The sequence below is a fragment of the Oculina patagonica genome, chromosome 7 (genome assembly GCF_052425735.1).
Source record: "Oculina patagonica isolate OP01 chromosome 7, crgOcupat, whole genome shotgun sequence".
Classification (NCBI taxonomy): Eukaryota; Metazoa; Cnidaria; class Anthozoa; order Scleractinia; family Oculinidae; genus Oculina; species Oculina patagonica.
Genome location: NC_135764.1, coordinates 19,664,444 through 19,688,583, shown reverse-complemented (window position 1 = coordinate 19,688,583; position 24,140 = coordinate 19,664,444). Strand labels below are relative to the sequence as shown.

At 41.8% G+C, this 24,140-nt stretch overlaps 2 protein-coding genes across 7 annotated transcripts in view; one reads left to right on the top strand and one right to left on the bottom strand.

The window, feature by feature from the left end:
• The window catches only part of LOC144661078 (uncharacterized), a 29,403-nt gene extending 5,617 nt beyond the window's left edge, over nt 1-23,786 (top strand). For 2 of the 4 annotated variants that reach the window (XM_078521787.1, XM_078521785.1), the window contains exons 4-28: nt 310-406; nt 829-944; nt 1,668-2,163; nt 2,693-2,797; nt 3,253-3,310; nt 3,567-3,744; nt 3,871-3,985; nt 4,464-4,772; nt 5,307-5,825; nt 6,340-6,462; nt 6,723-6,935; nt 7,078-7,259; nt 7,344-7,508; nt 7,946-8,145; nt 9,220-9,860; nt 10,238-10,393; nt 10,543-10,868; nt 11,134-11,285; nt 11,523-12,212; nt 12,908-12,981; nt 13,243-13,290; nt 13,842-18,146; nt 18,344-22,627; nt 23,160-23,273; nt 23,348-23,786. In XM_078521787.1, coding sequence (XP_078377913.1) covers nt 310-406; nt 829-944; nt 1,668-2,163; nt 2,693-2,797; nt 3,253-3,310; nt 3,567-3,744; nt 3,871-3,985; nt 4,464-4,772; nt 5,307-5,825; nt 6,340-6,462; nt 6,723-6,935; nt 7,078-7,259; nt 7,344-7,508; nt 7,946-8,145; nt 9,220-9,860; nt 10,238-10,393; nt 10,543-10,868; nt 11,134-11,285; nt 11,523-12,212; nt 12,908-12,981; nt 13,243-13,290; nt 13,842-18,146; nt 18,344-22,627; nt 23,160-23,273; nt 23,348-23,461 — 13,780 coding nt within the window. In that variant the 3' untranslated portion in view covers nt 23,462-23,786. The remainder of the gene's footprint in view (nt 1-309; nt 407-828; nt 945-1,667; nt 2,164-2,692; nt 2,798-3,252; nt 3,311-3,566; nt 3,745-3,870; nt 3,986-4,463; nt 4,773-5,306; nt 5,826-6,339; nt 6,463-6,722; nt 6,936-7,077; nt 7,260-7,343; nt 7,509-7,945; nt 8,146-9,219; nt 9,861-10,237; nt 10,394-10,542; nt 10,869-11,133; nt 11,286-11,522; nt 12,213-12,907; nt 12,982-13,242; nt 13,291-13,841; nt 18,147-18,343; nt 22,628-23,159; nt 23,274-23,347) is intronic. The other 2 variants (XM_078521786.1, XM_078521788.1) reach the window with 2 other exon arrangements.
• The window catches only part of LOC144661077 (uncharacterized), a 111,890-nt gene that overhangs the window by 14,843 nt on the left and 72,907 nt on the right, over nt 1-24,140 (bottom strand). The window lies entirely within an intron of this gene.

Here is a 24,140-nt window from a genome sequence, read left to right as displayed (position 1 = left end):
CTGACAGTGAATAATTTTTAATCTCATTAAGGGATTTGACCGTCTTTAAATAGAAACCTGACATGTAAATTAATTTAGGTAAAGGATATTCTAAAGTAAGTGTTTGTTGATCAACTTTCTTTTATGTTAATTTTGAGCTGTGCTGGCCCTGTATTAAATTAATATTGTAATAAGTTGTTTATTAATTGATCTTCGTCACTGGTTATTTTTTCTTTTATTATTGTAATTGTCTTCGAATTGGTGATTATCTAATTTTCCCCCACTTGACTTTGTCTGATCATGTTGTTTTGTGTGCCCTTTCATTTTCAGTAAGTTGAAATCTCCTATCAAAGCTTCACCAATTGGTTCCTGCACAGAAAGTAATCGTGAGAACCATGATATAAGTACAGAACACGAACATTTGATGGTAAGTGAGCTATACAGTACACAATGTAATGCAATGAAAAATGTTATGTGTAAAAACTAGACAGTGAGATTTTTTTGTATGTATCTACAGCTGTAAGCATGCGGGAAATTGTACATTGCACATTGTTTGGACATAATATCACTGTAGTTTGCAGAAAATTTAAGGGATGCACCCCTGTTATCTAACATTAGGATGGACCTTATCCCAGTTGCTTTGAAATTTGCACATCAAAAAATACATTTAAAAATTGTAGAGGCCCATCAAGATGAAGGAACTTGATAGGGTTGTTTTTTGTTCAGATTATTTTTTGTTTGTGACATTGAATAAATGTTTTATACATTCTTCCTTCAAATATCTCAAAGGATAATTTTACGATCATATAAATAACACAAATTCCTGTCATATTGTGTCTTTCCTAACAGGAGATGTCACCCTACTCTATGCCTCTGGACGGGTCAGGCCAACCACTGTATGACCATTTGACATCAAACAGCTTTGGAGTTGCAAAACGACCATCAACAGACCCAGATGATGAGCTGTAAGTATTGGTTTATATTTGATGTGGTTTAATTTATCTTTGGTTAAAAAATTTTCAAACCAGTTTGATTTTTACCCTGTTTAGTTTCAGATTATGATAATGGATATGAGACAATGAAAAATATAAATTAAACTGGTTTGAAAAATGTTAAACCACAACATATACTTTGCCATTTTATCTTATCTGATAATTTTGCAGCTTGCTGATGGTTGATAAGTTGTTAGTATTAAAAAAATTGTTGTCAAGTGGCATAGTGGTCTTAAGCTTCCAACTTAGAAATAGAAATTGAGCCTGTTTTTTTACACAGCTTGATACAATCACTAGTTTGTGTTTGGGATACATTGTAAATTTATATGAATCCAAGTTGTTCTATAAGTGATGGTTTTGTCAAAAACTTAAGTGTCCACTCAAACATTGTAAATTTATATGAATCCAAGTTGTTCTATAAGTTATGGTTTTGTCAAAAACTTAAGTGTCCACTCAAACTCGCTCAACTCTGCAAGGCTGTGTAAGCATTATAAAGCACCAGTTTTCTGTCTGTTGAAAAATGGAGAAAGAAATATGATGTGACGATGGGTATATTGTAACCATGATTACACATCTGCATACATCTGCACAGAGTAGACTGCATTATTATATTTAACCAACATTGTGTAAAGCATACTGCATATTCTTCATATCCTAACCCAACTTTTTTTGTCTGATGACACCTCTTTTTAACAGGGCAAGAAACAAAGTTTGTTCATTCTGTAATTGTGGGGTGGAGAAACGCATGTTTCACGGCAAACTCCAGAGATATGCACCTACACCAGGATTCAACCCCGTGAAAAAGCTTCAAAACAGACACAGGCAGAATAGTGGCTGCGACCCTTATAGAGACAGATTAGACTTGGATCCTTGTGATTCAGCACAGTTTGTTGAAGATCACCCAGAGCCGCAGCCTATTGTAACTCGCCGTGGGCCTGGTAGACCACCTGGGCGTGGCCGGCGGAAGGGAAATGTTGTCGTGGGTTTACCTTTAAGAACTGGTAACATTGACCTGACAGTCGATAAGACAACCTATGGGACTGTGAAGGAGAAAGAGCTGAGTGATGTGTTTGAGGAAGATGGTTACACATGGGCTCATCACTGCTGTGCGGCATGGTCAGAAGGAGTCAGCCAAACTGATTCTTATGATTTAATCAATGTTGATAAGGCTGTCGTCAAGGCTTTGTCAGAGGTATGAGATTTTGCTCTTTGTTTTTTGTTTATTCATTACTCTTTTGATACTTGAAACTCAAAACTTGATTTTTTTATCTCGAAATTCGAGTCACTTGAGCTTCAAAATGTGAGGTTTGAGTTACGAGGATCAAGTTGAGACTGTCAACTTAATTTTAAACGGTACTGTGTTTTTCATTTGTTAAGGGAAATAAATTAATATGATGATGTACACATGTTATACGTTGGTAGACAAGAAGCTACCTGTAGTTTTTGAATGAGTGTGTAATTAGTGAGGTGTAGAGTAGAAACCCAGATTGACTGGAAACTTTCCTTGTCTTATTTGGTCTTTTTACATGTTATGTTGCATCATAATTTTTGTACACCTCAACTAATCCAGCAAAAGTCTTTCCACAATGCAGTGGCTGTTTCCTTGTACTCTGAACTTCCTATTCATGCATGTAAAAACTGTATAATTGCATTTGTTAATTTTACATGTAGATTTGTCACAAACTTGCTTTGAATACTAACTTTGTCCTTTCATTTTGTAGCGATGTAATCATTGCAATCGATTTGGTGCAAGTGTTGTTTGTCAAATCCCACGGTGTGGCAAAACTTATCATTATCCCTGTGCAGCGAGCAGTGGTTCTTTTCAGGTTTGTTCTGTTTCCTTCAGTATTAGATAGAGACTGAAATCATTTTCTCAAGATTGTAACTTTTGTAATTTTCAACTTATAGTGGAGATATAATTTTCAACTTATATCTTGCAACAGTGTCCTAATAGGGCTTGCTGTAAACAAAAGAACACATTGTTTAAAATACAAAACGTAATCATGCTTTAAACGCTTTTGGTCTGATTGTGACAAATCAGCATCTGATTTTTCTTAATATTATTATTTTAAATGAATTGCCTTGTATATACTTGAATTCTCCCAAGTTGGTCTAAAAGTAAAGAGAAATTCTGTTGACATTGTGAAGTGTTATGCTTGATATAGGACTGGTGGTTCAAACTGAGCTGTGTTTTCTAATAAGCATGTTGTGTGGAGTAAATATTTGGGTTCTTACTTTCATGTTTGTAAAACCACTCACAACCTTTCTGTCTCTTTTACAGGACATTAAATCCATGACCATGTTGTGCCCAGATCATTTGGAAGATGCAGGACGTCTTGGTAAAGATTGAATTGTTACATTACTCTTTGTGCAAGAATGTGTTCGTCAAACTGTTGATGATTTTCCTTGAAATTTAAAATGACTCTATCTTACCTAGAACATTTTCTTCTTGCTTACTTATGGAGACTTGTTAATATTGATGATAGATTTTTGCGTGTAAGATTAATTTATTCTATCGCAATTACATTGAATATCATCCAGGGCAACAAATATTATTTCCATGAAGTTTATAATCCTGTATTTTCTGTTTTTCAGCGGCCAATGAAGCAGAGTGTGTCCTCTGTGGGGAAGCTAAAGATTTTGCTGAACAGATATTCTGCACAAGCTGTGGCCGTCACTACCATGGCCGCTGCTTGGAGCCATCTGTTGATTTGACATCGCTCATCAGAATGGGCTGGCAGTGCCCAGACTGTAAAGTGTGTCAGGGTTGCAGGTTGGTATTTTGATTGAACATGCAACTGTTTGTTCACCACTTGTTTGTGTTGTTGAACACTGTTAAGCAGATTCACAAAAAGACAAGTTGATTTTTAATATTTACCTCTAACATTAAACTTTGTAGGCAACCTGGTGATGATAATAGAATGTTAGTTTGTGACTTGTGTGACACTGGGTATCACACCTACTGTTTGGACCCACCTATGAGTACCATACCCAAGACAGGCTGGAAATGTCTGGTAAGTGCCTGTCATACTCTGCAAGTAATCAACTTCATATGCAATCTAGTATATAGGTTATGAGGGTCAAGAATGTGTGGAGATTAGTTGGAGTAATTGATTTGTTGATATTAATGCTCGACATGCCAGGCTATATGGTGTCATGCTGTTGTGAGGCCTCGTGGAATACCTGACTTGTCCTTGTGCTGTCTTTTGATTTTTTAAAAATTGGAAATTACCTTGTGTGTTCTGTAAAAATTGAACAGTGAAGTAACACTATTTTTAGGCTCAATGTGTATTTTCACAATCAAAAACAAAGCACAACAAACATGTATGCACTGATCTTTCTCACAACTTTGTTGTAAGACGTCTCTAGTCAACAGAACAATTTTGATAAGCATGAGAAATAGCACCGTTCTGCCATATGAAAGATTTTATTCTTAGGGAAGCTTTGTTATTTCAAACTCGTGTAGTAAACAAAATTGATCATTTTTCCCAGGGCTGCCGTCGATGTGAAGACTGTGGTTCAAATACTCCTGGAGGGGGACCTACTTCTCGCTGGCACCACAACTTCTCTGTGTGTGACAGTTGTTATCAACAGCGCAACAAGGGTCTGTTTTGCCCACTGTGTGGAAGGGCTTACAGACAGTTCACTGATGTTGCCATGGTGCAGTGTCTTTCCTGTGAGAAGTGGGTCCACGCTAGCTGTGATAACATCGACAAGGACGAATATCAGAAGTACAACTCCAAAGATCTTCCATACTTCTGCCCCACCTGCAAGCCAAAGAAGGGTTCTCTGCAACTTCTGGTAAGCAGTTGTTCATTTTAGTAACTTTTTTGTTTGATTTGTAATATCTTCTCATTGTGGCTATCCCCCATTTACTTCCCCCAACTCAGTTACAGACAACATCGACAACACTCCTAAACCAATTTCAGTTTTCATTGCTATCCATTTACATCTTGACAGGCTCTTTCCTGTTTTTTTTTTTTTGTAAGATACATGTCTGCATCATGCCAAGTGGCCCATACTGCCAGAGCTTATCTCCGTTTCTCTAGCATGTACTCTACCCTGGCTGGGATGCTTGTCCATAGCAGGGTCCCTCCATTAACTCGCCATTACCCATTTATACACCTGGGTGGAGAGAGTAAAGTGTGTTGCCTAAGAACACAACACTGTGACCCTGGAAAGGGATCAGATCCAGACTGTTCGATTTAGAGTCGAGTACACTAACTATTGTGTCCACTGTGTCCGTAATCAATAATTCAAATTGAATTCAGATAAGATAGTTCAAGCCATGTGTTTTTTAGAAAATAATAATACTAATTCATATTGTGTTTTCAGGACAAGAATCATGGACTTGAGCTTGGATTTAATGAACGGCATAATGACATGGATATGAACTTGGACGGGCCTCCAGAAGAAGACAAGCGCACACTAACAATAGCTGCAGGTCGCATGAGCCCTTGCAACATGGATGAGGACCTTCTTCTGGATTCCCACCCTGATGACTTAAACATGCTGCGTCATTTTGATCCTGTTCTTGATGTTACCGATACTGAAACCATTCCGATGCCAAACCTTGATAACATTGAGCCTGAGAAGTTGCCCTTGAGTGAGAAATTACCACTGGATGAGGAAATGGAAGTTGTTGTTAAACCTGATCATGAATTGGATATGTTATCATCTGGTGCCAGTCTTTCAGAGCCATGCTCATTGCCATCATTTTCCGTTGCTAGCCAGTTGATGGACAGACATCTATCAGTCCCAAAAGCTCCTGCCCCCAGCTACTATCAGCCTCGCAACTCACTGATTACACCTCCAAAGATATCTGGAAAGAGAAAGCTGACTAACAAAATTAAGGTTTGTTTTTTTTTACTTGTTGAATGTTGTGCCATCAACCCTTCCTCTTCATTAAGTGGAATACCTTCAATGTAACTGTTTCACGTAGCATATGGGTGTGGTCAGAATGACATCTGAGATGGACAACTGACAGCTGTCTGTTTATTGGATGTGCCCTTAAGAACATTTTTTGCCAGTGGTGGTTTTCTGGTGAAACAGTGTCCTTCCCAAGGTCGTCTAAGAGCAGAGTACAGATCCCCAGTCTTGATTCACTGAAAAATTTGTTTTTCCTACCTTCAAACAATTGTCACATTTATTTCTTGAATAGTGAGAAATACTGGAGGGTGTCACAGTTAATTTTTTTTTAAGTGTAAAGACATTTCTACACTACCAATTTAAGGTTCCAGCTAACAATTCTAGTCCATTTAACTTAAAATGATATTTTAGAAAGTCAGCTAAATACAAACCAGAATACACTTGTTTATCCTTAAATTTATGTCTTCACTGAATTGATTGTGTACTTTCTCTTGTGCAGTCCAAGTCTGGCGGGACTCCTGCACGCAAGAAATCAAAGCATGGTAAACCAGGCCCAGGTCGTCCACCAAGTAAACTGAAGAGCAAAGCAGCACCTCAGACATCACCTGGAAAAGAGAATGTGGTGAGTTAAAATACAGTATGCAAAACTGTTTTTTGTTGGACATCATGAGGCATTGAAATAAAGACAAGAATGTTGGAGGCTGGGAAGCTGTCACATTACAAATGCTTCAGTTAGAGTGCATCCTAGTTTTTCAATGCTCTTTTGCAAACCACTTTTATCTTATTTGAAGCACACGTTGAACTTTTTTTTTCCTAATATTGTTAAATTAGTATGTTTTGATTGAAAAAAAATGTTCTGATTGGGGTTTTCTTTATCTACAGCCCAAGGTTGCCAATACCACAGATCAGACGAGCAAAGAAGATGAATCAGAAAGCCTGCACACAACTCTTGTGCTGTTCTCAGCTAATGATGAATTCACCACTAAGCAAGACATGTGTCTGTGTTGCGGCAGTTTTGGCAAGGGTCCAGAGGGACAGCTGCTCATGTGCTCACAGTGTGGCCAATCTTACCACCCCTACTGCGTTGGTGTCAAGGTAATGACTTTTGTTGAAGATGAAATTAGGAACTCTTTGTAAGGCTGGTTTAGACTGGTGTGTAAGTAAAAAGTGGTACCACTTCCTTTGCTTAAGAGTTTTGTACAAGAAAAAACTAACGCAAGTGCTTGTTCTTACACAGATCAACAAAGTGATCTTGACAAAAGGTTGGCGCTGCCTGGATTGCACTCTCTGCGAGGGCTGTGGTAAAGGAAGTGACGAGGCGCGTCTTCTACTCTGTGACAGCTGTGACATCTCTTATCACACCTACTGCCTTGATCCTCCATTAGGTCATGTTCCGCAGGGCGGATGGAAGTGTAAATGGTGAGTCAGCTACAATTTTGCTGGTCTTTTGTCTGGAAAAAAAAAAACTGTTGGCTTAACATGCTGCACTATTGTGTCTGTCAGGTGTGTGTCCTGTTTTGATTGTGGAGCTACTACACCAGGAGCTGGTTGCCAGTGGATGTCAAATTACACCCAGTGTGGTCCGTGTGCCAGTAAAACAATGTGTCCTGTCTGCAAAATCAAGTACAACACCAACGACCTTATGATACAGTGTGCACATTGTGACAGGTATTAATATTTTTTATGAATATTCTTTAGTACACCACATAGCCTCTGGTGTTATGGTCTGGATGGATCATGCGTGTAGAGATAGGACTTACAGAAACAATAACAGACATGCACTCAGGCCCTTAGACCTGGGTGGAGCATAGGCCATTGATGACTTCTGCCCTTCATCTGCTTCCGTCATGGGCTAGCATTCTTAGTGTGATCCTCATTTCAGCCTCTTCACCCCTTTGCCAGGAGGTCTTTGGAGGATGCCTCCTTTTACCCAGAATAACAACAACAACAGCAACAAAATGTGATTTCTTTTCATCTCATAATTAACACATTAGACTGACCATCAAACAGCTAAGCTTATCTTAGAAGGTCAGCATAAAGATATGTATTTGTAAGTTGATAAAATTGTATGAATCTAAAATATTGTGCATTGTTTTGTGTCTTAGATGGCTCCATGGCTCATGTGATGGTCTTGTGAATGAGGAAGAACTAGATCGAGCAGCAGAATATGGATATCACTGTTTGTATTGTCGACCAAAGACCAAGCGCACACTTGTTGGTGCCAGTGGTATGTCTTGTAGAACTCCATCTGCTTCACAACCTTTCCTCTCCTTCTTATCTTCTGCTGGAACTAATACTCTGCACGGTTAGTAAGTACATTGCTGTGCACCCCTCAAAAATACTCTCCACAATGCAGCTAGCTAAAAAAGAAGACTGTTAAACTTATAAGAGAACACTGAAACCCACAGATTTGCTTCCAAAATTGTCAGGCAACTGTTAACAGTTAACAGTTCAATAACTATTAATGTTTTCCCTTGAAACCAGTAAAAACAAATTTTACAGAGGAAATGACAAGAGCATAAACATTTTGTTATTGAGCAAATTGACAAATAAACTACAGCTTTTTGTTTTTCTCTCTTACTGCCTTTGTTAATTGTTATAAAAGAACTTAATGTGAAATTTGTGTGAGCAAGATGCATGTACAGTTTTAAGCACTTTTAACCTGTAGTAAGTTTCTTTTATCCCTTTTTCTTCTTAGAACATTCTAGCAACTGATTCATTAGTTAAAGTTGTCTACATGTTGTATGTACACAACTGTAAAAATGTCTCTAGGAATTTTCTCTCAACATTGTTATTTTGATACTTTATAAACCATAAAGACACACTAGGTTCTATAAATTTATTATCACACTTTGCATGGGCTGCACAAGTTTGCTGATGTGGAGGGTGTTGAAACTAAATCTGTTCTTCTGTTCTTTTATTCTGACCTTGCTATTTTTTGTTGTGTTCATTCTTCTTCTTGACCAATGGACCTCATTTCTGGCTCAATTTTACTTATCTGTAGCATTTCCTCTTTGTTTTGACTTGTACCTTTATTTATTTTAACTTGCAGTACGTCACATTCATATTTATGTTAGACTAGTTTTCATGTATTTCACCACCAAACCTCACTTTGAAAGTTCAAATCTTAAACGTTCCCATCAGTGAGTTCCCAAAGCAGAATATGACATTCAGAGCTTGTACTTAGCAAGCCTACAGTAGGATTCACTAGCATCACGGATACTTTCACTGGAAAACGTAAGATTATTCTGAAGTGAGAAAGAGAACATTGTGAAAGTTACGGACACCATGTCCTACTCAGAAACTTTACAGATTCCTTTATTGTGCATGTTACTTCATTAAATACTGTACTACAGTTGTCTTGCTGTCTGTTCCACAGGTCCCCCTTCACCAAAGGCTACAGCTTTGCATCACTACAGGCCTCAGTCTTTGCATGATAGTAATAACCATCAGCCAAATGGAAAACCATTACATCCTTGCCAGCGGGTAAACAACAACTTAGTGGAAGTGAAGTTATCCAACCACTTCAACAAACTGCAGATGACGACATCTCTTCCTGGTAACAATATTGAACTGACTGAGTCTGGAGTGCGGCACATGAACAGGTTGAAGTTACCACCTGGAAGCAACAGGAGGCGTGTGGTTAAGAGCAAGGTGAAGCCCAAGAAGTTTGGTATGCCAAGCAGTCCTATCAAGAGAAACAGCTTTACTGACCACTTGCAAGACAGAGATGCCATTTTCAACCGGGCCTTTGTTGAAGATGGTAACACTAACATGACAAATGATCTAGATAGCCTTAAAAACCAAACATCTTTTGCTCCTTCTAAGGTGAGCAGGCCCAGGCAATCCAATGCGGGACGTCCAGGTGTTGGTGGCTTTGTGTTACGTGGGCGTGGCTCAGGAGGAAGGAGGTTTGTTGGTCGTGGTGCACGTGGAAGCGTTAAGAGGAAAGGCCCCGGATTCCCTGTTTCAGCACGTGGACCATCTCACTTCAACAATCTGGGAAGTCACTTACCACAGGTATGTGTTGTACTTTGCTTCACCTGAAATTTTTCATTAAGTACCACTGACTGATTTGTTAGACAGTAGGCTGTAGAGATATTTATTTCGGTGAAGATTTGCAAGGGAGTGCATGAGTGCTCTGCTTTGAAGATTTTTATGTAAATGTAGAAGACTGTTGTGACCATGCAGCACTAACGTACCATTTATATTGTGGCAAGTAACAGCTAAAACTTTAAGCAAGGAAATTTTTTAAATTTAAATTCATCATATGGTTGAATGGACCATGATTGTTATGTGGTTGAAAATATGTACAGTGTTGTTGTTGTACGTTTAAATCCCTTAACCAAACACTGTTTAAAACAAACTCAAATTATGTTTCTTGTTGGTATGTACAGCAAAGCTATCCTCATGGATTGAACAGTCCAGCCTTTGGTACTAAGCAGTCTTCATTCAACCAGTTAGAGGCATCAATAAATCAAGGAAGTAATGACAGTTGGGCTGATAGCAGTGATGAGACTGTCCTGCAGGAGTCATATCCCAAGTGGATGCAGGTAGGGCTACTTTCTGTTGCAGCATTACCTTCACCACAAAAATATTAGTTTGTTAACACTGTACATGTATAATTTACAGTAGAAGTTATGCTACAAGACAGATATTGAGTCTTACATACATGTGCTCATAGCAAACAATTTTATTTTAGGAGGCATTTTTTGGCAAAGATCTGTTGGACACATTGGGTGGAGAGAAAAGATCAAAGCATGGTGGTAAGACGCCATCAACGCCTTCTGAAGATGAAGACAGAGCAAACCAAGACCCCTTTGCTTCAAGACAAGGTCTCATGCACCAAGAAAGACAACAAGCTCTATTTGCTGGGTCAGGACAAGTCCCGTATCCAATGGTGGCAGGTGAAGAAAGGCAGCATCCTCAACATGCAAACCAGGCCCTTCACCAGGCAGGATATATAAGAGGCAACCATTCCTTGGCACGAAAACAGCACTCTGATTTGCGGTTAAGTGGACATGAAAAGTAAGAACTGTAGTAATATCTTAGGATTGTGAACCCTTTCTGGTAATTTAAACACTTTCATTCAAAAGAGTTCCTAAGTTAAAGTCATTTTTCACATTTTTAAAATATTCTTAAAATTGCCCATTGGCCATTTACTTAAAGTGACTGAGTAGACCAAGTCTTTCCTTTCTATGAGTAATAACATTTACTCGGAAAACTCTAGCTTGTAGTATAAGAAAGTGTTTTATTTCTCTATGTTTTTGTAATCAAGTATGTTTTTTGTTAGCTGGCAACCATCTGCTGGAACAGATCCATTCCCACCACACACCCTCAGCCTGACAGAAGATGTTCCCAATCCTGATGCCTTGTACAGCTCACTGGACATGCTTACTGATGACTTACCTGGAACTCAGAATGATTCACACTCAACAAACAGAGGTAAGAATGTTGTCCATGTTATACCCTTCATCATTTCCTGTACCAACCCATTGGGTTTTTGTGCTCTGAATACTTCAGTGAATTGTCTATTATTAATGCTGTGAGGAATGATTAACAAAATCTGACTAGCAGCTATAGAGCAAACCTATCTTTCTCCTGCTGTGACTAGTCAAAAAGCCCCAGTCAAGCACAGTACTTACATGCAGCCACCTAAGAGATCTTTTTGTGTTCCTACAGTACTTGCACAGCCAGCCTCCCAACATCCTCAAGCTGCACCCGCCTCCCAAGCACATGTCCCTACAGGAGCATCTACATGGAATCAAGCACAGGCTCGTCCACAGGGAAATGACCTTGATATTCTTTGCAATCCAGGAGATGTCTTACCTCATGTTGATGGCCAAGAAGTAGAAGAAATCTTCCTTGATATTGAGAGAGAAATGAGCAACAGTGTGTTAAACTTCCTGGATTCTGAAATAGACCACAACGTGCCCAACCCCCAAGAGCAGTTTCCTCAACAGAGTGCCAACCCTGTGTCAAGTCATGGTGTAGGATATCAATCTGGTCATCCTGTTAGTGCTTATGGCCACGCCACTGTCAACCAGGCATTCAACTCTGGTGCTCCACACTTTCCAGGTGTCACTGGAGGACCTGTTTATCAACAGGGACCTCAAAATCACATGGATGGGTTCTCCAATTCTGTTGTACCCGGTCAACTTGGTTTCAGTCAGAACAGTGCATTTCCGAGAGGAAGTGAATTTGATCTGGATGATCTGCCAAAGGGAAGACGCAGACCTCCAAGTCCTCGAGTAGACCCGCTGAAACAGCAACAGAAGTGGGAAGAAGACGAGAAGCTTGGTGCCATGGCAACTATATCACCAGTTCTTTATGCTAACTTGGAGCATGTTAACCTGAAACAGGAATATCCAGGTAAGGCAATTACTACAGGAGAATTAAAGGGAGACTGGCCTTGGGTTTCTCACTGGGCACCTTCATCTGGAACATAGAAAAGTTTCAATATTTCATTATAACCTACTGTACTGAAGGTTGCTGTAGGATTTAACCTTTTTACTCCCTGTGTAAATCTTTAGTCAATAATTATTGCAGTTGTAGCTTTCTTTGTCTGGATTAATTCAACTGCACTTTGTGACCATTTCAATGATAAATATTTTGCACAGTAAAGTTTGGATTTTTTGTCAATTTTGAATTAAATCAATGATATTGCAAGCAGTGAGGGGAGGAGCTCAAGAAAACGACAGCAACTGCATTTATCCATTTGGTGAAAAGAAGCTTGCAATTGCAGTCTGTGAGTGCAACATATCCCCCCCCCCATTTGTTGGCTTTAAGAATTTGTATTTTCCTGTTCAAACAGTTTATTTCATTAAATATTCTGTACCCTGTTAAATATGGCACATTTCAACAAAAACACTGTCATTTTAGTTCTCGACAGTTTGTAACTTTCATGGGTACTGTGATACCAAATCAAAAACTCTGCGATTTGCATTTTGGATATTTGGCTTGTTTCCTGAGAAGAAAACATGCAATTGTACTTTATTTCTTAGTAGCTTTTAATTATTATAGTAAGTGTGATAATTAATTAATTAATTTGGTGGAACATCTTTCAGACTGGCCTAACAGATACAGAGCCATAGCAAGATTGTGGCGAAAACTGTCAGTTGAGCAAAGGGATCCATATCGGGTAAGGTTACCCTGTTTATGGTGACAACTCTGATTGTATGAACAACAACAGCGTTTCTTGTATGTGGAAAGGTCCTTTAAACATAGAAGAAACTACAATGCCTGTCTTTGTTTGAGCGGCTGGTTGGCTTTATGTACATTTGTTTTCTCTGCATGTTCCCCAACAAATTTAATTTCAACCCTTTTGTGCTTCTCAAAAAGATTGACATTAGGACTTGTAGGTGAAGGCTCTAGTAATTTATGGTGTGATCTTTCTTTGCAGTTGAAGGCGAGGGACAACCGTGTTAGATTGAAAGATCAAGGGAAAAAGGTAAGTTAGCTTGTAAGCTAAGATGCCATTATTGCATTAATCTGCAAACCGTGTTGTGGCTGCTTTAGAATTGGTAGGTAAACTGTGGCTTCCACTGGAGTCTAATTACAAGAATCTAGACAACAGTTCTAGAACAAAGTTTGGTATCAAGTGAAAGGTGTACACTCTGCAGATCACATCTTTAGCAAATTGTCATAAATATACATTTTACTTGAAAAATGTAGCTTGAAAACCTATTTTGTGAGACACAAACTGAAAACCGTGAAAACCGCTCAAAAATTAGTATCAAGACTTTGTCTGTGTCTTTCTACAGATTTATTGAGTTCAAATTTTTTTGCAGAACTATTGTTTTTTTTTTTCAATGTCATTTTGTCCTTAACGAAAAAAAGGTCCCAATCCTTTGGTCCCAATAAACGGCTGGATTGGTTAATTTTGTCATTATTTGTCAATATATTTTCATTATATTCTCATTTTAACATTAACAATGTGATGATCAGCATCTCTTCGTTCCACAAGTACCATTCTAAGAACATCCTTCTTTTCTTTGTTAGTTGATTGCAAAAAATGAGGAAAAATTAAAGGCAGAGTCTCAGAAGTCACTTCACATGAAGATGCAGCAGCAACAACAACAGCAGCAGCAGCTGCTGCAACAACAGGAGCAACAGCAGCAGCAACCACCATATCAGGGGCAGCAACAGCTGGAGCAGCAGCAATTGCAGCAGCAGCACGATCTGCCCCGTCAGTCACAATCCTTACAAGATCCTTCTCAAGGTTGTCAAATCGAACAGCCACCAACATCTGCGCCTATGCGTCCACTTGTAGACAGCTCCATGCTTCCTGTGACTGCTGTGATGCCAGCTCCTCTTACACCTGGCACACCTGCAAGGTCGATAACTCCAGTAACACCTGGTACCCCTGGCCCTTTGACGCCAACCACGCCTACCACACCTACGTTTGCACAAGTGTTAACTCACTCACAAATTGGGCCTGTCATTCCAGGAACTTTGGGAAGCCATCCTTCTGCAGGTAAAACTGTGAGTTCCAAAGGTAAGAAAAGTAAAGAAGAGAAGGAACGAGAGAAAGAAATGAGAAAACAGAGGCTGCGAATTCAGCAAGAACAGGAGCGTCAGTGGAAAATCCTCCAGCAGAGAAGGGCCTTGGAGCAACAACGTCAACAACAACAGCAGCAACAAGAAAATGTTCTACTTAGACAAGAACTCAAAAAACAACAACAAGCAAAAGGGACTAAGCTATCAGATGAACAAAAGAAAAAACGATTATCCAAAGGTAGTAGAAGGACGTCTCTACAAGCATCGAAAGAACAAGGGCATAATACTGACAAAGCAGGAGCTGGTTCCCTAATAGATGACTCACATGATTCACCTCAGTTTCCAAATAGCATGACAAATCTTGAAGGTGCAGAAAATAGCGTGGAAGAGCAACTGCTTCCTGTTGTAAGTTCATTTTCTGCAGAACCCAGAGCAAATGCAAATGCTCTTGCATCTAACAGCCAATATCAGGAAGAATCCTCACTTGAATTTTTGCCTCATTATGATGGAAATGGGAATGGATTGTTAGAGGAAAGACAAAGTGATCCAAGTGTTATTAGTTCCAGTCATGATATTCCTAGTTCAAATCAAGATGAACTTCATTCTGTGCAGACGGACGCTAACCATCAATTTCAAAGGGCTTCCATTTGGCAGAAGGAGCCTGTGGAAGAGGCAATGCACCATACAGATGGGCCTCTCTGGGAACAGACTCAGGGCAGCAGTCAAGTTGAACAACAGAAGCAACCGGAGGGTTCATTAAGTTTAGGCCTAGTCTCGCAGCCAGGTACAGCTGAAAGGCACAATTTGTGGACCTGTGAAGAGCTGCAATCTGGACCCATTCAAGATCAGTTAGGCAATGATAATGTGCAAGAGAGGGGTCCCCTATTACTTGAGCAACATACAAGACCTTCGCAAGAAGCTCTTCATGAAAAACAGAAGTCACGTGGTAACTTTAGTTCTCATGAGCAGATGGTGTTTCATGGTAACAGACAGCAGTCATGGGTGCCAAGGTCTCATCAACACCCTTCTGGAATGCCTTCATCGCAGTCGCCAATGCAAGGCCAACAGCTTAATGCAGAAAGTGGGCAGGTTGTACACCAACCTCCTGCACCTGAATCTATACAAGGTGTTCCTTTTTCAACACAACAGGAAGTGTCAATTGATACCTCAGAGCAGCATAAACAACAAGCTGTGGAATTGCAACAGCATCCCCCTCAAATTCCAGTAATGCATTGGCAAGAGGAGCTGTCGCAAGTTCGTGCACAAGTGGCAGCTGCTCACGACCTTCATCCACCTCAATCAGTTCCTCCTCCTTCAGCACCTCCTCCTCCACCACCACCACCACCACCACCACCTCCTCCGTTGCCATCAACCCAACATCAGCTCACTGGTCCACAGCAGCCATATGAATTGACTACTGGGTGGCCCCAACAAAACCAGTTACCACCACAGGTACAGGCACAGCCAATGGTCTCATACTCTCAACCACCTCAGCCCCACCAGCTACATGGTCCTTTAAATTCACAAGCTGCCATGCCCCAGGCACCATTTCAGCCACTGCAGCAACCCTTAGTTCAGATGCCACCAAATCAACATCCAAACCCGCCCATGTCGAGCCAGCCACAGGATAGTCAACTGCAGCAGCCACAACAGCAGCAACAAGATATGGTTCAGCGACAGCAAAGGGAGCAACTCATTAGAGCTCAACAGCAGCAATTTTTCCAGATGCTTCAGCAACAACAAGTGTTGCAGCAGCAACAGCAACAGCAGCAGCAACAACAACAACAGCAGCAGCAGCAACAGAATGCTGCCATTCAACCAGGATTTGCTCGGGCACGACTAAATCAGGTCGTGAACACCAAAGAATTGCCTGAAATTGACACAGAAGAAGAGCACCAAGAAAGGCTGCGGTTCCTTTATCGCCAGCGTCAGGCTCAAAAACAGCAGCAGATGCAAATGCAAGCTCAATTGATGCAACAAGCTTGGCTTCAACAGCAACTGGCTAATGGCGGTGGCCAAGGCGTGGTTCCACCAGGTATACTCCCAGTGGATACTTCCAACCCTCAGATGTTACAACAGTTTGCCCAGCAGATACGTCCCCAGATGCCTGACTTGACACAGCAGCAACTGCTTGCTGAGTACCAGAGAAGAATGCAACAGCGCCAGGACTTAGGCCAGCAGACAGTTCACTATGACAAAGTTATGCAGGAATTCCAGCAACAGCAAGGAATTCCAGCTAGTAGTTCTCATCCTGGAGGTCCTTTCGTTGAAGTTCCTCAGCAGAGGTTTGCCTTGAGGCAGCCAACTCCGATGGTTCAACCAGGTTTAAAGCCTATTATGCCTCATGGACTTGATGGTCAGTTTGTGGGTCAACAGCAACAACTATATAAGATGCAGTTACAACAACAGATGATCATGCAGCAACAGAAAAAGGATCCACCCCAAAAGAACACCCCTCGGGCAAGCCCTGCAACAGCAAAGGTTGATATGGTAAAAAGTAACAGTGAAAGCAGTGGCGATGAGGTAAAAAGGTCTGCCACTCCAGCTCAGAGTGATGGCATAAATGTCTGTGCAGGTCAGACAAATGCACTTGCGGAAGAGTTGCCTACGAAAACTCAAGCATCTGTAATTGAAAACAGAGATGACTTCAAGGAAAACAGTACAAATGAGTTGGTCAGTGAAGGTACGGAAACAACTGAAAGGATTTCTTCTGTACCTGTGAAAGATCAGGAGTGCGAGAAGGAAACTCCCTGCAAGAAAGACCATACGGGTGGTGAATCATATTCTAGACAGGAGAGTGCTGAGGTTGTTGCTGAGACTAAGACAGTTGCCAGCGAACAAGGGAAAGTCACTGCAAGTGCTGAAGATCTTACAGCGTGTGGTCAGGCTAATGATGAACAATGCACAACAACTAACTCTGAAGGTAAGAAGGAAGATTGTGACTCTGTCTCAGATAATGACAAAACCAGCGTGCAAGCACAAGTGGAACAGCAAGTGGCAGGTAATGAAAGGACCATTGAAGAAGTAGGGACTGTTGAAAAGGAGCTTTGTACAACCAGTTTAAATGATGAAAGTACTCAACGAAAAATGTCTTCAGATGCTGTAAACAGCAGTGAGTGCAAAGATGGAGAGGGTTGTCCTGTGGAGGGAAACCAAGTGATGCGAGAACCACAAGGAACAAAAGCTAAAACTGAAGAAGTTCATGACAATACCAAAATGGAGGGAAGTGAAAGTAAGAGAGAATCGCGTCTTGAAGAGGCAAAACTTCCATCCAAACCTGACACCTTTCCTGAAGTGAACCAGGCTCCTGCTCAGCCACACCACATACCCAGCCAAGCACCTCCAGTTCCTCCTCCTCCTCCTCCTCAGCCCCAGCATTTTCTAATGCAACAACAGTTTATGGGGTTACAGCAGCAGTTCCTTCAAATGCAGCAGCAGCGACAGGTTCTTGTCCAGCAATACCAACAGCTGCAACAGCAACTGCACCAGGCAGGAGGACAGGACCCAGTGCTTGCAGGTCAAGTCATGGCTGTCCAAACTCAAGGACAGGTTCTCCAACAGCAAATGTTACAAGCCTGGCAACAAATGCAACTTATCCAGCAACAGTTGCAACTGGGAGGTGCACCACACCAACAGCAGATTGCTATCCAACAGCAACAGCCACAAGTTCCACATCAGCCACAGATGGGTCCGCAATGGCCTCCACAAGGACATCCAATAGGGGCACAACCAGGTGCATTTCCCATGCGACCTGGGGTTGTAGGGTTACAGCATCCTTTGCAGCCCGGATTGCCAATGGCGGACAAGGTAAGAAGCATCTGATTTCATGTGAAGTACGAATTACACCAAAACTACCAAAACCATACCTGCCCTGAATTTACTGCGGTACTTATTTGTCTATTGTTATGTATGTCTATGTCCCTTAATGTTAAAGTATGTAAACACCTTTTTACAGTTATCCATGTGCTAGTCTATTGGCTAATATAGTGATTTCTACTTCTAAGCAGGTCCTTGAACCAAAACAAGGCAGATCAAGGTCTAAGAGTAGAGACACACCACAACCATCTCCTCTTGGGCAGCAAAGCCCTGGGATCGATTGGCAGCCACCTAAAGGGAAGCAGACAAAACCACGGCAGAGAAAACCCAAGAAATCTGAAGCAAAAGCCAAAGAAGCAGACCTTGAGCTTCAACAGCAGATGCTTCAACAACAGTTATATCAGCAGATGGAGCAGAGGCATCGCTTGATGCAGCAGAAGCAGGGCCTTTACGGTGAACAGGGTCAACAGCCGGGTCCACACCCTCCAATGCCATTACAGCAACCAGGTCAACAACCTTCAGTGTCATTACCACAACATATGGTTGACAACCCTGCATTGTTAGCACAACAGCCCATTGAAGTGCCTCATCCAATGCGGCCTTTGTCTCACACTCCAGACCTTTTGCAAGGGGCACCACCAAGACCTGACTCGCAAATGGGATTGCCGCCTGGCACACAAGGCCCTCAGATGGCCCTTCCTCCTACCACTCAAATGCCTTCAGGATATCCCCAAACGTCCGAGCAAGGGTCCTTTTCTCAACGGTTCCCAACACCTGAGCATTATCTGCAACAATTTGGCCAGCACCAGATTCATCAGAGGAAACCACAAGTTCATTATGTTGCTGAAGCAAACAACCCTTTTAGTGATCAGTTCCAAGAGCTGCACAAGAAAGGCAGAGGCAGGGGAGGGGCAAAGAAAAAGCCTGGTCCCAAGAAACCAGGGAAACCACGTGGCAAGAAGGCAGCAGCGCTCTCAGCTGCACAGGTTGATCCCTTGCAACAACAACACCAAACAAGTCCTACCTTACCTGAACAGAGTCCTCAGTGGTCTGTCCCCACCCCAACACAGCTGGCACAGACTATTAAGCAGGAGAAGCCCGAATCTGATGAAGCTCTCATTGAAACAACAAAAGTCCAACCAAGTGCAGGGCATTCTGATCCTCACCATTCGGTTTCAGAAGTAAGTCTTGATGGAAGCAAGGAGAAGGAGGATGCTGTTGCACAGGAGGTCAAAGCAGCGAGCACCGTACCACCAGAAAAAAGCTCTTTGGTAGCCACCAAGGACAACAGTACCTGCAGTGCGTCATCTCCAGAGGAAGCACAAAAGGACACCAACTTGTCTGATAAAGAGACCACACCAACAGATGGTGATACGTCCCCTCCAGCAGAAAAGGATGTTAATGAGTCTGTTGACAAAAGTAAAAAGCCATGCAATGGTACTGGGCTTGAAGCACTACAGAAACTCGAGTCAATGGTTGCAGACATGGCAAATGAGGAAGAGGCTTGTAAAGAGCTAGAGAAGCAAAGTGAACTGGAAAGGTGGCAGCTGGATGACGATGAGTATGATCCAGAAATGGAAAAGATGTATGAAAGAGATTTCATGGAAGAGACACAGTTTGAACAAAGCCTACTCTCGCCTGCCAAGGCGGTGGGCAATGGATCTCAAGCTAACTCTGTGGCCTCACTCGAGTGCCATGAAGAAAGTCTTATTTCACCACTGCTTGAGGAAACAGAGAGGCGAAAAGAACGTCAAAAGTTCTTTGCCGAAACGTCATCCAGTGATACCGTCTCATTGGACAAGAACACTGTGGACGTGGCTACAAACGAGTCTGAGGGTAAACAACAAGACAAAGGAGTGATTTCATTGAATCCTTCCGATGCAAGTGATTCTACTCCTCGTGATGTAACAAAGCCAAGTGGCGGCGAGAGAGGTGGCCAGATTATTAACACTGCTGAACCTGTGGCTGATGAAACTAAGTGTGTTGAGGAATCCGCAAAGGAATTGATAACAGACTGCGCAAAAGATCAGGGACAAGAAGTACAACCCGAGAGAACAGATGATAAGCAGGCAACCCAGGAGGAAACTATTGCTGAAAATGTTCCCCGGGAACAAGACCAAGGTCACGATTCATTTGCCAGTCAAACGCTTCAGACGTCTGTCAGTGAGTTAACCCAGGTTAAATGTGAGTCTCCCGAAAATGTCATCCCTGCAGTCATGGATACAAATGTTACAGGTGCAATAAATGAAGTTGTAAGCATTGGTACTGGAAATGCTCCGAAAGCTGAACAAATACTTGAAAAAGAGAATTTTGAAAGCATTGCCCCTAGTAATTTCTGTGAAGCCTTTCCACAACCTGATTCTGCAAATGTAACAAGGTCCATTGCACCGGAAGACGCGCATGAAACTGTCGGTCAGATCCACAGACCACTGGATCAATTTCAGGGAAGCTACGAACCTTTAGCACCTATAGCACCAAACCCTGTTGGTTCTGCCCAGCGTGAGAAACCTGCAAAAACACCTAAGGCACCAAGTCGACCCAAGACTTCTGCAGAGGGACCTGTAAAGAAGAGGCCGTCTCCAAAGGAGGAAGACCCAATGAAGAAACAGCTTCAGGAGCTGCGGAGGCAAGAGTACGAGCGGAAGAAACGTGAATACGAGGAACAGCAGAAGAGGAAACGCGAACTTCAAAAGGAACTTCGTATCCAGAAACAGATGATCAGAGAGCAGAGGAAACGGCAAAAGATATACATGAACGCAAACAACCGCAAGCAGAAAGCAGAGGTCGAGGGTAGTACAGCTTCTTTGAAGCTTTCCACTCCTAACAACACACACGGGGACCTTAAGCCAGCCACTCCTCTTTCTCTTTGTGAGCCCAAGTTGCTGTTGACTCATGCATTGACACATCCGTATGGAAGCAGGCCTTTCAATGGTCAGTGTGTCCTGAAAGGGAACTTTGGCGCTGCCAAAGTCGATGGTGTGGTGGACTACTATTCACAGTTCCCAACACCCGATATGGATATTGTGGTCGGACATCCACCCACCCCTCCCTCGTCTCTTCCACCCTCACCAGGGGTACACCAACAGCGAAATGACTCCAATGGAAAACCTCTCGTCAATGGTGACATTTCACCTGGGGAGCATGAAAGTGCTGAACTGCTTGCTATAACCAAACCGCATGCACACAACCAGGACAGTGAACATCCAGCAAAACGAGCTCGGTACACAGGCACTGTGGAGTCTAGTAGAAACGGCGTTAGTGTTCCGCCATCAATGCCCACTCCACCATTATCTGATTCAGCCACAAATGTGAACGATCGACTAGTTGAAATTATCTCCTCTGGAAAACAACTCTCTAACACACACGCACAATCCAATGGTAAAGAGTCTAGCAGTAGTTCTTCGTCTACATCACCTGAAACAGTCCAGTACATAGCATCGTCATCTCCTGAATCGGACGCTGTCAACAGAGTGCAAACTCCAAAATTTTCAGCGTTGTTACATCGCGAAAGCACAGATTCACCAACATTTCCAGCAGTGACAATAAAACGCGAGCAGGTGGAACACTTCCTTGACAACGGTGTTCCTCGATCTTGTAGCCAATCCTGTAGCAATGTTTCAGATACTAGTTACGCACAAACGACATGCAAATTGGAGGTAATTCAAGCATCTAGAATAGAGAACGATTCGGACGATTTGGATAGCATTAACGTTACATTAACTCTGTCGCCTACATCAGAGCAAAGAGTAACAGACACTGTAGCATCAGTAGCAGACTTGATTGGCTGTTCTCCTCCCAGGCGCTCGGACATTGTTATTGAGCCTGCTGGAAAAGGTGTGGCTACCAAGGGTTTCATGACACCCCACTCGCTGACAACACCAACGGGAGAAAGTCTTAGTAGTTCAGTGGCTCCAAGGCCTCATACCTCATCGGATATTTACCAGAAAAACCCTTTACCTTGTTCGCAGTTAAATTTATCACCAAGTCAGGAAACGTCTTCCCGGAAAAAGCCTGAAGGTCCGTACTGCAGGCACTGTGACGTTTTAATAATAGGAATTGGGGTGAAGCGAAAACCAGATGAAGAAGAATCAGTGAAGATGCCAGTGACAGGTGATTCAAATCGAACAGAGTCTGATGCTGCGGACTATAAAATCTACGGAGTTAACGTCGAGGCAGGGGACTGTACAGGGGACATATTTTGTTCGGAAGCTTGCTTGAAACAATATTTCGCGCATTTGTCTGAGTGTTCATCACCCTCACAGGAATGTAAATCAGAGCCAATTGCTGAACAGCCTCGTTTAGATGCGAGTGTGGCTGTGACGTCAGTAGGTCAGACCAGCGTTGGAGCGGGGAATGTGACCACAGTGAGTACAGTTGACACTCGGGGAAGTCTCGTCGCTGATGGCTTATCGCCGACATCTTTACGGAAAATACGAAGTCCCAGCTGGAAGGAAGAAACCGAAGATGAAGAGGTTAGAGTTTATTTCATGTTCTGTAAAGAAGCGTTGGGTCACAAGCAAAACGGCAATTTTTTCTATTTAGCGCTTGCTATTTTTGATCGACGAGGGGTGTAGTGGGTGGGGACCTCATTTCATTTCAGTGTCTTATTTTAATTCACATGGCGTCTTTTTTTTCACGAGGTCAGGTTTAGGACGGTAACATAAAATACTGACAACTGCAAAGAACATCATGCAAGTTGCCTACTTGCTTATACTTATATTTTATTGTTTGCAAGATGTTCTTCGAGTTTTCATTATTTTATAATTCTTACATCTGTTGGCGGGAAAAGGTTCCGGACGGTAATCAGGTCGACAAACCGCCTAATTCGAACAGTTGCGTTGTTGCAATAACTTAAAAAGAAAAACTCGCTAGAGCTATCCAAACACGCCATAGAACTTTATGAATTGAGTAACAACGGACCACTTGTTCATGGTCTGAAACAAGGTCACTTTACCTCAAGAACGTGTGACAGATTTGTTTTTAATGTGAAACATGTCTTCGTAGGCAAAGAATTTCAAACGCCAGCGTCAATTGCGATGGAAGAGATGGCAACAGAGCGACGAAGCGAAAGGTGAAAACAAACAACGGGTTGAGCTAACACCTGAGGAGATCGCCGAGGTATGTACAGCTGTTAACAGAGCTTGAGGCATTGCTTGAGGACCCAAATAATCTTCATTTCTGTCTATTTTCAGCTTCTGGAGAAACACAACGGAGCACTGAAGCTACCTTCTGATGTAGCGGACATGAGGTTATGTACTTTGTGTGGTGGGACAGGAGATGGCGACAACAATACATCTGCACGGTGAGAAAAAATAAGAAATAAATAAGAACTTTATTGAATTGTATTTATTGAATTTATTGAACATTCAGCCGAGGGAGAACCCTCTGCTAAAAGGAGACACCTGAAATAGAGTTGCCATAGAAAAAAGCTAAAAAAAATAAAACGTGCCTATTAACAAAAGTCATTAAAATACTTGATTGTTATAAAACTAATGATAGCGAAAAACAAACACTTATAAATGATTGAAAATCGAACAGTTACATTAATGGCAGTCCCAGTATCCGTCATCAAGTAACACTTCCAGCTGTCCGCTCTTTATTTACTGGAGAGTTTTTTCCCCATAATACTTCTTATTTTACTGCTATTTGTCCTACTTAATTTGCCCTGCAGTTTGCAAACTGTTTCACTAGCCGCATTACCAAGGATTCAAATGTTACACTGTAAGGTTTATTGCCACGTTTCATACAGTAGGTTATTCGAAAGTTGTCAATAGATTACAATTCGTTGGGGGAGTGAAGAAATATATAATAAACGAATAAAAAGTTACAGCTTACCCATTGGTGTCTGTGGAACGGATCCGCGACTAGTGAAGATGATTAAGTTCGTTCTCTCGAGTTATCGTTTATTACGTCGCATAATACGTATTTAAGAAAATGTCAGAAATTGCTTTCGTAGGCCAAAACACAAACGAGATCGTACGATGA